Source organism: Thamnophis sirtalis, unplaced genomic scaffold (assembly GCF_051295495.1).
Source record: "Thamnophis sirtalis isolate CommonGarterSnake01/CBP01778 unplaced genomic scaffold, rThaSir2_p1.2 scaffold_7, whole genome shotgun sequence".
In the NCBI taxonomy this organism is placed as follows: Eukaryota; Metazoa; Chordata; class Lepidosauria; order Squamata; family Natricidae; genus Thamnophis; species Thamnophis sirtalis.
The window spans coordinates 71,579,648-71,592,214 of record NW_028261387.1 but is presented as its reverse complement, the minus strand read 5'-3'; the positions used below and the strand labels follow the sequence as shown (position 1 = coordinate 71,592,214).

Genomic DNA, 12,567 nt, shown 5'->3' with positions numbered 1-12,567 from the left:
AGAGCAATCAGTGTGTGTGTGTGTGTGTGTGTGTGTGTGTGTGTGTGTGTGTAATATTTACAATGGATTTGAATAATAAATGTAGAACTGTCCTTCAGGTCAAAAGGTCACAGCAACACTTTAAAAAGTTTTGCATAATGTATTTAATAAAACAATCCAAACACTCCACTATCTTCTTTCTTTAACTATACTGGGAGCATCTGGCAAAGCATTCAAATAAATATAACCACACTGGCCTCTGGATTCCTAGAACAATACTACTAAATTGCCCGACAAAATACAGCTAAGCATAGTGGAAAGAAATGGCAGCACTAACTGTGGAAGCAAAGTTTGCTTTATGATAGATGTTGACTTTCCTCCCTTTTAAAGTGCTATAACATACTGACTAAAATTTGAAAAAAAGTTTTCTTTTCATATTTGATGAATATGCAAATAAATCCTTGAGGAGGACAGAGCGAGGTTCAGAGTTTGGTTCAACTTCCCTAAAGTCATCTGGATGTGATCACAAAACAATTGCACTTTTATTGTTTTCTTATTATGGTACATTGCAGCATGTATGTATGTATGTATGTATGTATGTATGTATGTTAAACTTATATGGATGATCTATAAAATCAGTCTGATTGACCTTTGAGCACACTTAAATCCTATAAGGTTTCAATTAAATAGAAATACAGTACTGGAGTAAACATTCTATTGCTTTCAAGGATTTGGAAAATCACTGATGACATGAATGTATATTTATCCTTCAAAAATAAATGACAAAAACAGATATGTAAGAATACCAGACTTTCCAGAAAAACATCATTAAAAAAAAAACCTGATGCAACTAAACCAAACCCCTAAACTGTTCCAGAGGGAATGATTTTTATATATCAACATGGAAAAAAACAAATTTTACATAGAAAATTATTTTGTAGCAGACATTGTGTGTCTATTTCTGTGTCAGTGCGGGGCAGTAAGTGAATAGATGTAAAAAGAGAGATGGTACATTTGTGTTTATATGCACCACAAAAAGAAAGAGTATACCCATTACTCTAGCCCAGGGGTGTCAAGCTCGATTTCATTGAGGGCCACATCAGGGTGTGTTTGACCTCGAGGGGCCAGGATGGGCATGGCCAGCTCAATGTAATTTGTGTCGGGGGGGGCTGTGGTGGCCCAAGCGCTCTGCCAGAGAAAACGGGCTCATGAGCTCTGTTTTCAGCTGCGATAGCCTCCTACAACCCTCTGCCAGTGAAAACAGAGCTCGGGAGCCCATTTTCGCTGGCAGAGCACCACAGGCCAGTCTTTTGCTGTTTCCAGGGCGACCCCACGGGCGAGATCTAAGCAACACACGTACTTGTACTTGTACTTGACGCCTCTTCACCCATCGTGGGTATAGGCGACTTCCATGGAAATTTGGCGCCACTGTTTTCGGTCCTGGGCTAGGGTTGTCAGGTGGTGCAGCCAGTCGCTATTATATGATTTTCGGCTAAGATTGAATGGGCGCATGACTATATCTTCGGCTTTCCGTTTGAAGTGACGCAGAGTGGTTAGACGAACACCTCCTTTTGGCCGTTTCCAGGTCGGACCAGGCTCTGCAAGCAGGGAAATTTTTGGGATTCGATTTTCTGGCATTCTCAATGTATGGCCTAGCCAGCGCCAGCGTCTAAGTTCTATAATGGCAGATACATTTTCATTGATATCACATCTTCGGCGGATTTCAGCATTGGATATTCTTTCAGAGTACTTGATTTTCGTAAATCTACGCAAGCAACAGTTTTGAAATAAGTCCAGTTTGTGTTGATGAGCAATTTTTATTGGCCAGGTTTCACAACCGTATAATAACGTTGGTATGATAGCAGCCTTGTATATACGGACTTTGGTTTTCAGGCAAATGTCTTTCCTAGCCCAGAGTTTCTTGAGTGAGCTCCAGGCAATTGTTGCTTTTTGAATTCTAGCATTTATTTCTGAAGAAACATCTCCATTTCCCGTAATGTTGCTGCCAAGGTAGGTGAAATGATCAACAGCTTCAATTGGTTCATTTTGAATGTGGATGGTTTGGTTGTCTATGTGGTTGCAGCATATCATAAGCTTGGACTTGTTGCTACTAAGGACTAAGCCTAGACTTGCAGCTTCTTTTGCCACTCTATCCACCATGCCTTGTAGTGAATCCAACGAATCTGCGATCAGGGCAATGTCATCGGCGAATGTTAAGTCGGTCAGTATAAAGTTATTTGGGTAGATAATGACTCCTCCCAGTTGATTATCAAGCGCTTTCGACAATATGGCATCCATTCCGATGTTGAATAAAGTTGGTGACAAGATACCACCTTGCCTGACTCCAGAGTTTACAGTGAAAGCGTCACTTTCTTCATTATAGGCTTTTACTTTGCAGGATGTATGGCGATAAAGGGCTGTTATTATGCCACACAGCTTGTTTGGAATTTTGTTTGGAAAGCTTGTTTGGAAAGCAACACACGTGCTGGATCTGGCCCCCGGGCCTTGAGTTTGACACCCCTGTTCTAGCCAAAAACAACATAGCCATTAAGGGTAGGGGAAAATGTTTTCTAAAAAACTTCATAGCCTTTATCCAAAAGCTACTTCCTACAAAGAAATAACAAAATCCATGCCAAGAAGCCATGTTATGTTTTTATGCAGTCAGATTTTTAAAAAATGATTAAAGACAGAAAATGAGGATCTCCTCACAAAAAAGGTTCCTTCCGAGATTCATAGGACAAAAATAATCATTCAATTGTAGCTGTGTTAACTAGGCTGCCACTTAGAACTGAGTCCTCAATAGCCTATTGGAGAAAAAAGTGGAAAATTTTGATCCTTTGAGGGTTTTACTAAAATCAAGTATACTATCTAGAACTAGAACCATCTAGATCAGGGGTAGTCAACCTTTTTATACCTACCACCCACTTTTGTATCTCTGTTAGTAGTAAAAATTTCTAACCACCCACCGGCTCCACAATAATGATGATTTATAAAGTAGGGAAGTAACTTTATAAAATTTATAAAACAGAGTTACTGCAAACCCCTACCGCCCACCATGAAAGCTGGAACGCCTACTAGTGGGCGGTAGGAACCAGGTTGACTACCACTGATCTAGATGTTTTTTCTGCACTGCATTCTGCTTCAGACATTTGCACATAAAATCAGTGAGGCTGATAAGGCTAGACATTTTAGAGAGATTCTAAGGAATAATATATGGTAATCTGAATACACCTGAATTAAGGCCTGGAACAACAGCGACACCAGGTTCATGAGACATTATGCCGTTCTTCATATCACATCACATCCAAAAGTTTGGTTTCCATAGTTGGATTCTATTTATTGATTTTCTGCAGCAAAACTATTTCTGGGAGAATCTATTTTATTCATGTCATCAAGATTATATTAGTTTAATTGGGTGTAGACTATAAAACACAGGCACTCTTTTCTTTAATTTCAAGATTGGCAACATTTATTGGGGGATGTGTGTGTGTGTGTGTTTGTGTGTGTGTGTGTTTCATATTAGGAAAATGAAGCGACCATAAACCAAATAATAGTACATGTCTCCATATACTACTGTAAGTCTATTCAACTCAAGATCTGAATTACGGAAAGAGTAGGCAACCTGAAAAGCAATCTTTCAATTAAAAAAACAGGAAGCAAGACAGAGGATGAGACCTTGTTTTATAAAATATACTGTAAAACCCGAACACATTTAGATCTAGAACACAATACCCTCACACTGAATAAAACTCAAGAACCAGTGCTAAGTCTCATTGTATCTCAGGATGACCTGCCTATCTTGAACACTTCATCCAGATAAAGTTAGTAAAACTATTTCCTCTTTCACAGATAATACCACCAAGTATTGATGTGCAGAGTGTTAACCAGCAGCCATCACAGATCACAATACTACACTGTGACAGCAGGAAGGGAAGAGTATCTTTTCCTATGACTTCCATCACTTTCTAATGAAATCAACTTTTATATTCACAAAGGAACTAGCTTAGCTTCAAAACTAGTTTCCTGGATTCGTCCTTCCTTCCTTAATCCAAAACAAATTCTCACCAGCAAGCCATTTTCTAGATTAGTGTTTTTCAAACCTGGCAAATATAAGATGTATGAACTCCCAAAATCCCCCAGCCAGTATCTTAAACATTGCCAACATTTGAAAAACATCATTGTATATATTCTTCACCTTGGACAAGAGGGAATCCCTTTCCAGAAAAGAAATAATCAAACAACTTAAAAATGAATGTCCTGGGCATATAGTTAAATGTATTAGAGAGACACCATTTGACTATAAGACTGCAGTACAAGGTTTCTGAGTCACACCATATTGAGCTATAATATGCTATTTGCTTAGCATGTATGCAAAACCTTCAGTGCAATTTATAAACCAACGTTTCTTTTTGCAAGGCTTTATGCATTATACTCACACAAAAAAACAGATAATATTAAAAATATTAAAGTGATGTGTGAGTCAGTAAGAACAAATAATACAGCCCTAGAGCATCTTTTATTTTGGAAATTATGAGCTACTTAAAGTATCTCTCAACTAATTCATTATAATTCTCTTCAACTACACATAAATTAGGAAACATATTTTTATGGACTTCAAAGTGGTTGAATTTAATTTGTGCTTGTTCAAGGTATCTCCAGAAAAGCATATATCAGTGACAAATTCAATTATGTATGTTTCTGAACAGTATTTTCTCACTAATCACAAAATCTCACACTATTTTATCTACTACGTTTACTGCTAAAAGAAAAAAGGAATAAGACCTGTCAGAGAGAGGGAGGGGGGAGGGAGGGAGAGAGAGAGAAGAGAGCGGGAGGGAGGGAGAGAGGAATCTTAGTGCTTCTAAAGTTATCTCAAATTGAACATCTTTCTCAGAGAACCCAAGTTTCCCTGGACTCTCCAAACTTAATACATATATTAGTTATAAGTGTTAAAAACATATCTCACGAACATAGAAAAAGGATTATAGTACAATTAATCAATCCATCATCCAGCTGTGAAAACATCTGCAAGGCTGATAAATTGGTTGCTAATAGACTATTTAAGAGATCCGCATTTCTCAGCTCAGATTTCAAAGGCTATCACGATTAGTCCAATATAGAAAGAAACAGGGCTGACAATAAATGCTGTAAACTGACATATTATATCTGAATATATGTATTTTAATTACATTTACAGGCATGCATATGCACAAAAAGTAGCTGATCCAGAAACCAGGAAATGTAAAAAATAAAAAAATGACATTTGGGACCTCCAGAAGTAACCTAGATCTACTGTGGTTTTAAATTTCATGACCTTTTCATTCCAATATTTATATTTCTTCCCTCTCCAAATACTTCATACATTTTATACACAGAATTTAATCCACAAAGACTATACCACAATGTATCCATTAGAATTGAAAGTATTAATCATTCATTCATTAGATTTATATCACTTCTTTCCTCCAAAGATCTAAGACAGCCTACCACAAGGTATTGCAAGTCTATTTGCTTTGTAAATGAATTTCTAACTCTGGGAAAGCAAAAAGGCTGCTTAATTCTCAGTTTTATTTGGCATGGGAATCCAATAATCCAGCTATCTGAGCTTTTCGTATTGATGATCTCACTGCAGGGACAAAGGGAAGAAGAATTATATTAAAGAATTCCAACTCTGCTTGTCTTTACTTTCCAAGGCAGATGCAGCAATGTTTATCAAAAAGCGCAGTTATAAAACAATTTCAGATTTGAATGACACCACATAGAAAACACAGCATCCTTTTTGTTCATATTAATAAAAATTTGTTAGTGAAGCACTGTAAATCAGGAGACATACAGATAATACAACTGATGGAGAAATTCATCTTTCAAAATAAGTCCATAAAAATCAAGCAAACTTACTAAGGGATAATTAACATATAAACTTAATAATTAAATTTGTGCATAAGCTCTGATGCTTACGCACAAATACTTATTCCACACTGCTTATTCACTTATGACCCACTCAAAAGCAAAACAAATAACAGTTGTTTATCTACTAACCTGAAAGCAACTTTTGCACACCATAGGTCTTCAGATAACATTTTTCCTACCTGTAGAAATCATGAGTTGTGGCCTTTAGGCCAAATGTAAAGAGTTTCCATTTTTAAAGTATTTGGACATGCTTTCTCCATTTTGAGCATTTCTATATATATCCAGTTTTCTGTATACGCAGAAACATCACAATTCTCTTTTCCTATTATAAGTTTGATGTTTTGAAAAAGAGGGAGAACCAGAATATTTGGATTCTCAAATGACTGAAACTGATATTTAAATCATCATTGACTGATCATCAATAAGCATAATAGATAAAATATTTTGAATTCTGAGTATAGTGAAGATTCAAAACTAAAAGGTTCCACATTAAATAACATTTTTAAAACATACCAAACTGTTCTCTAAAATGAACTGTGGGGAAATAATTTTACCAGGACCAGACAAAACAGCGCAAAACAATGTTTATTAATGATAGAGATGTTCCACACTGAAAGAACTGGTTGGTAGTCCACACAGTTTATTCTACAAAAGGCAACCATGCACTTCTCAGAAACTCCTAGGTAGGCTATAAAGTCCATTTTAACATCGAATGGAAAAAGTAAGAGATTCTATCAGGACATAGCAGCCAACAATAGTCCACACCTCCACCAATGGGGCTGATCCAATTTTAGAGCCAGCTAAATCTATGAATATCACAGGCAACTCACACCTCCAAATTCTACAAATTATGTTTTGTGTGACGAACAGTATTTTCATATTAGACCAGGTTGAGAGGTAGCAACCGATTCTAGATCAGCCAAAGATCTGAACCCAAATCTTAGTCAAAAAGTCTAGTGGGCCAAAGTACTTTGGAGACAATTCTACCACATGTCAACAAATCTACAAAGTACAGCCAAGCCACTGGCAAGTTGCCTACACCAGGTAGTTAGACTACAACTCCCAGTTGTTTTTTTTAGGCCGGCGTTACACCACAAATGTCTACCACAGGCATAAGCAGCCAAAGATGTGGGACTATCTTCAGCATCATTTCTGTTTACTCCTATCGAAGGGAAAGGAAGGCGTTTATTAACTCGTGAAGACCTTCAACGTAGCTCCAAGTTCATTCAAACGAGCCAGCACAACCATAAACATGCTTGGTTGGAGATGGTCGGGCCAAAAATCCCGGCCGTCCGCATGCAGGGATTACCTCAAATTTAACTCGCTCGTTTTTTCGGGTGCTTAACCAAGGATTAAATCCAAGCCACTTACTTGCGCCTTCGATTTTGTCCGACCCCCTGCTCCAAATGATCTGCCTGGTTTCCAGCTTGACCTGGAACGTTTTTCTCTCGGGTCTCTGGGACTTCTTGGAGTAAAAGAGTGTCATGACCGTACCCACTTCCAGGCTCCGGCAGAGGTGACCCACTTCGGCTTCACTTTGGATGCAGGGTCCATTGGTGAAGAGAGACGCCATGGTGACTCCCCAGCCTTTTCCTCCTTTCTCCAGCTGGGCGAGAGAGAGAAAAGGAGGGGGACTTCACAAACAAAAGAGAATTGTCTCTTTTGGCACCGGAGCCGAAGCCAAAAGAAACTGGTGGCGGAAAAAAAAAGGGGGGGGAGGAACGGGGGAAGGGCAATTTTCTCGTCGTTTTAACTCCGTAGCAACATCCTTCCCAGCTACTCCTTTCTCTGCTCAGAGGCAGCGCTTTTTTTTTTCTTTAAAGGTTAGTCCCCTTCTTCCCGGGAGAGAGAAGAGCGGGGGCGGGGAGAGGGAAAAAAGAAGGCGGCGCGGGATGGTGAGGGGTGGGAGCGAGGGGGTCGTCTTAGTCCCGGCCGGTTGCTGCTTCCTTGGGCCCCCTCAACTTTTCAGTCCCAGAAAGCGGCTTGAAAAATGCCCTCCTCCTCTTTTGCAGCCGTACACCATTTTCTGCCCTTGCCTCCTTCCCGTTTTTTTATTTGGTTTTCCCTCCCATCCTGAAAGGAGCTTCAAGTAAAAGGAAGCCGGGGGGGGGAGAGGAACAAGGAGTGGGAAGGGAAGGAAGAATGAGAACGAGGAGGGCTTCCCGGCTCAGGGAAGGCTCGGAGGCCGGAACCCAGAGCGCGCCTTTCCCCTTTTCTCTTGCGGAGCTTTTATTTCCAAAGCCTCCTCCCCCCTCCTCCTCCAGGCTCTCTTTCCCTAAAAACGGAGCTTTTGATCCGAACCGGGCGAGTTGAACCTCTTTCTCCCCAGAGCTGGGCCAGTAACGGCTGCAGGGAAAGAGAGGGAGGCGAGTTTTTTTCACGGCTCTGGAAGCGAGAATCCCCGCCGAGCTCTCCTGCGACAGAGCCAATGGCACGCTCGGGGAAGGCTCTTTGGGTCTCCCGCTCGCTACGGCCTCGGCCCGAAACGAAAGCAAGATATATTTGCTTCGCTTTCGCTCTCTCTCTCTCTCGGACAAGTGCGCTTTGCACCTCGTCAGAGTGGCAGAGCTCGGAGTGGATCAACCATTGCTCGGCGTGGAGCCCCAGGAGCGACGCCAGCCGACTCCAGGGGCGCCCTGGACCCTGGGAGAGGAAGACAAAAGATCCCAGGCGGAAGGCCGGAAAACGACCTCGGGGTTGCTCTTTCACACACGCAACAAAATGAGAGATTTATACCAGCACGCACCACTTAGCTCTTCCCCCGCCCCTGCCCCTTTGCTCTACTAAACTATCTTAAAGCGGGAGTAGATGGTGTGTGTGTATCTGTGTGTGCGTGTAAGAGGCGGGATTAGTTTCTTAAAACGATTCGACCCTCCACCCGTATAGGGTCACGCCCCCCTCCTCCCGCGGGCCTTGTGATTTATTTCATTTTCTTCTTTTCTTGGGAGGCTTAAGAATGGGAAGGTGGGCGCCTGACAAATGCAAAGATGTAGACAAAAGGTCAGCTGAGTTGCACCCGTTTCTGGGCATTTACAGGCTTGGCCGGCTTTGCTGTTAGGCAAAGGATGGCAGTGGACTGACCATTTGTATTTTTATTTGTCTTGTATGCCGCCCACTCCCGAAGGACTCCGGGCGGCTCACAATAGACAAGGGAAGGGGGATAAATAGACAAAGACAACACTTTAAAAACACAACATTCACAATTTCCGTGGGGCTGGATGTTTCACAAGCCTCCTGGCCTGCTGGAGTAGCCAGGACTTGGTGGCTTTGCGGAAGGCCGGGAGGGTAGTAAGGGTCAGGATCTCGACGGGGAGGTCATTCCAGAGGGCTGGAGCTACAACAGAGAAGGCTCTCCCTCGGGGAGTCGCCAGCCGACATTGGCTGGCAGATGGAATCCAGAGGAGACCTAACCTGTGAGATCTTATCGGTCTGAGGGAGATAATCGGCAGGAGGCAGTCTCTCAGGTACCCAGGTCCGATGCCATGTAGGGCTTTATAGGTTACGACCAGCACCTTGAAGCGGGTTCGGAGACTAATGGGTAGCCAGTGCAGCTCGCGGAGGATAGGTGTGACGTGGGTGTACCTAGGTGCACCCACAATCGCTCACGCGGCTGCATTCTGGACTAACTGAAGTCTTCGAACACTCTTTAAGGGCAGCCCCATGTAGAGCGCGTTACAGTAATCCATTAAAGCTACTGTGAAAGGCTTGTAGTTACTTAAGGTTTTTTTGGCTGCACTCAGTATACTTGAATGACTCATAGCACTGAGATATTTGATAACGATCATTCTGGGCATTTGTCCCCAAGAGAGACCGATCCAAATGAACGATTGTTATCAAACATCTCAATTTTATGTATTTTGCTATTGTTGCTATTATATTTGATTACTGCCCTTTTGTCATTGGTATTCAGGTGATGCAGCTCAAAAGTTATCTTCTATTGGAGCACATATACACATATACATAGTTTTCCAGGAAATCACCAACCAACATGTCCAATGATGATAGCTGAAGGACATCAAACTGAGTCATGTAAAGATCCTAGCAAGGCTTGGGACTTTTGGAGTCGATGAATAAAGTGCTCACGAGAAGGGAAATGGCAACAGAAAACTGCTTCAGTGCACCCTAATGGCCTCAGTCCTGAGGTATTGGGGGTTAGCTCACTCTTCCAGCTCTTATTGGGTATATAAACATCACAGGCTGTTTATTCTTGATTTATTTTTCTTTTGAGTTCCAGCAGCACAATGAGCTATGGAGGATGTACATTGGCTAGTTTACACAACACACTAAACTAAAACCAAATTGGCTAGGTTGTGGCTTAATGTATTATATAGTCTGTCGCTGTGGTGTATTTGGTTTAGCACTGATTGCACTGTCTTGGCAGGCCAGTGATTATACTTCAAAAGAGCAGAAAAAGAGATGAGGCAGATAGTAAACTCTGTTTCATTTTATTTATATTTTCATGTAAGAACAAATGAATTCAATGTAGGTAGCATTATTTCCATCTATTAAATAATTTCCCCTTCTGTTATATCAAGCAACAGCTGGTGGCCCCTTTGATGGAATGTTTGAGTAGAGAGCAGGAATTCTAGCACCTCAGTTTGTGCATGTCTGCAATAAGTATGAACTATAAACCATGGTTTATGGTTTGAGCTCCTTGAAGAAATATAAGTGCTATGTTTCATCTGATCTCGCATATCCATAAGTGTTAGACATCAGTTTCCATAATTCCTTACCAGTATTATCAAAGGAAGCGATTATGGAAAATACCCAGGTCACCATTGATCAGGTTTAAGGAAAACCAACTTTTCTTTAGGTACTGGAAAATAAGTACTGTCAAGGTTCAGTGCAAGCCATACTAGTATTCCAAACCAATGAGTCTTAATGTCTGGTTAAAATGCGTAGTACTTCCATTTAAAGACGAAAAGCATAGCTCAGACTATTGCTATGATTTTTTTCCTCCTATATTCTGTTGTTTAAGTATAAATTTTGTTAATGTAGAAATTTTACTTCCAGCCTATTAAACAACTGATCTAGCTGTCTGTCTATATCTATTAGGAGTGAATTCCACTGAAAGAGAGTAGCCTTACTGCCGACTAAGCATGCATAGGCTTTAGGTAGTTGAGAGACAAGGTATTGATTACTATCAGGTGTATTATAGAGAGAAATGAGAACTTCTGTAACAACAGGTACTTTCCCCAAACCTCCTTTCATGCACACATACCCAGATGCCTTTTATTAATGCTGACATCTACTCAGGCAAGTAGCTTAACTTTTCCCCCTTTATAGACAAACTTGTCTGCTTTTAATATGTGTACGTCAGGCAGAAAATGAACAATTAAATGTTTGCAACAAAACAAAGCTTCAATTGGCCCAGCATGTATGTTAAGAACAGAGGCCAGTCGTTGCAAACAAAGAGGCAGTCTTAATGGAAAAGAAAATGGTGCTGACTGTTCACACATTACATTAAGTCATGGTGCAATATTGATATATTACAGAGGTCACATTTGGCTGTCTTCATATAATACCAAGCTAAAAATGTTGATTTAAAAACCAGTCATTTGGTTCATACTTTGTGCTAAGCTAAAACTAAATAAGCCACATTATAGTTGGCTTGGGTTGCCATATCAGGCTTGCAAAAACCCAGGTGACCACTAAATGGCAGCAAAGAATTAAGACTTTTTGTAATTTTATATTCAAGGGAGTGGAGTAGTACCGGCAGTGCTGTAAAATCTAAATTGTACTTTTTACGCAAAGCTCAACTCCTCCCATTTCCCTAATTGATACGAAGTTCCGAGAATAAATCTGGGTTTGAATAAGCAGAGCAACAAACTTGGTTCATATATAAATCATTCTATGGTAAGCTGCCCAGAGTCATGTATATGAGATGGGTGACTAGTATGTATATAAATCAAAAAAGAGCTGGAGGCAATGGCATGCCACTTCTGAAAAATCTTGCCAAGAAAACTGCGAGTCCACTCAGTTGCCAGAAGCAACTGAACTTTTAGGGACGCACAAATAAGAACTAGGCAGAACACAAGTGGGGAAGAAACTGCATCCATTCCTACAAAGCAGCGGTTTTCTGGAGTTTCCAGGCAATTCTGTGTTTACCCCTTTCCCTGCTCCAAAGAGCTGCTGCTTCACATCACTCCTTAGTTCTGGGTGTATGTATGCACTGGCATTTTTCACATGTTCATAAAAATAATATGGAACACAATAAAATATGTTCTCATTGTCTACAATTTGTTGATAGAGAAATCTGAATTAATCTACAGATGTAGTTACAAAATCCCATTGGAGCACAACCACCACACTGAATGCAGTAAGTTTATTCCAAACAATACAGCCGTTCCTTTCATTTCAGCCCTAGGGACAGTAAAAGATAGGTTAATAGTGATGTGTCAACTTCATTGTCTTCCTTGCATTCTTTGAATAAACAGCTTAAGATGAAGTGGTTTGTCACAAGATCATCACTCATAAGAGCTGGAAGAAAGACAAGAGGAAGAAGCAGTGGTGATTCATGCTTGATGTTCCTGTTCAAGACACCTTTGTGCATATCCCATTGTCCCCTTAATGTTTTCTGGCTTGAGGTCATAGATGGGAACTTTTAAGCATAGAAGAGTCCGCATGTTTCACAGTCCCTATTTAAGGCTTTCATGCTCTCAAGTGCAAGTGACTTTT

General features: G+C 40.7%; 1 protein-coding gene across 1 annotated transcript in view; it reads right to left on the bottom strand.

Annotated features, from left to right (window-relative positions):
• PLCG1 (phospholipase C gamma 1) overlaps positions 1-8,218 on the bottom strand; it is a 135,099-nt gene extending 126,881 nt beyond the window's left edge. Inside the window, exon 1 of the mRNA XM_087720377.1 lies at positions 7,261-8,218. Coding sequence (XP_087576503.1) covers positions 7,261-7,462 — 202 coding nt within the window. The 5' untranslated portion in view covers positions 7,463-8,218. The remainder of the gene's footprint in view (positions 1-7,260) is intronic.
• Positions 8,219-12,567: the final 4,349 nt, after the last annotated feature.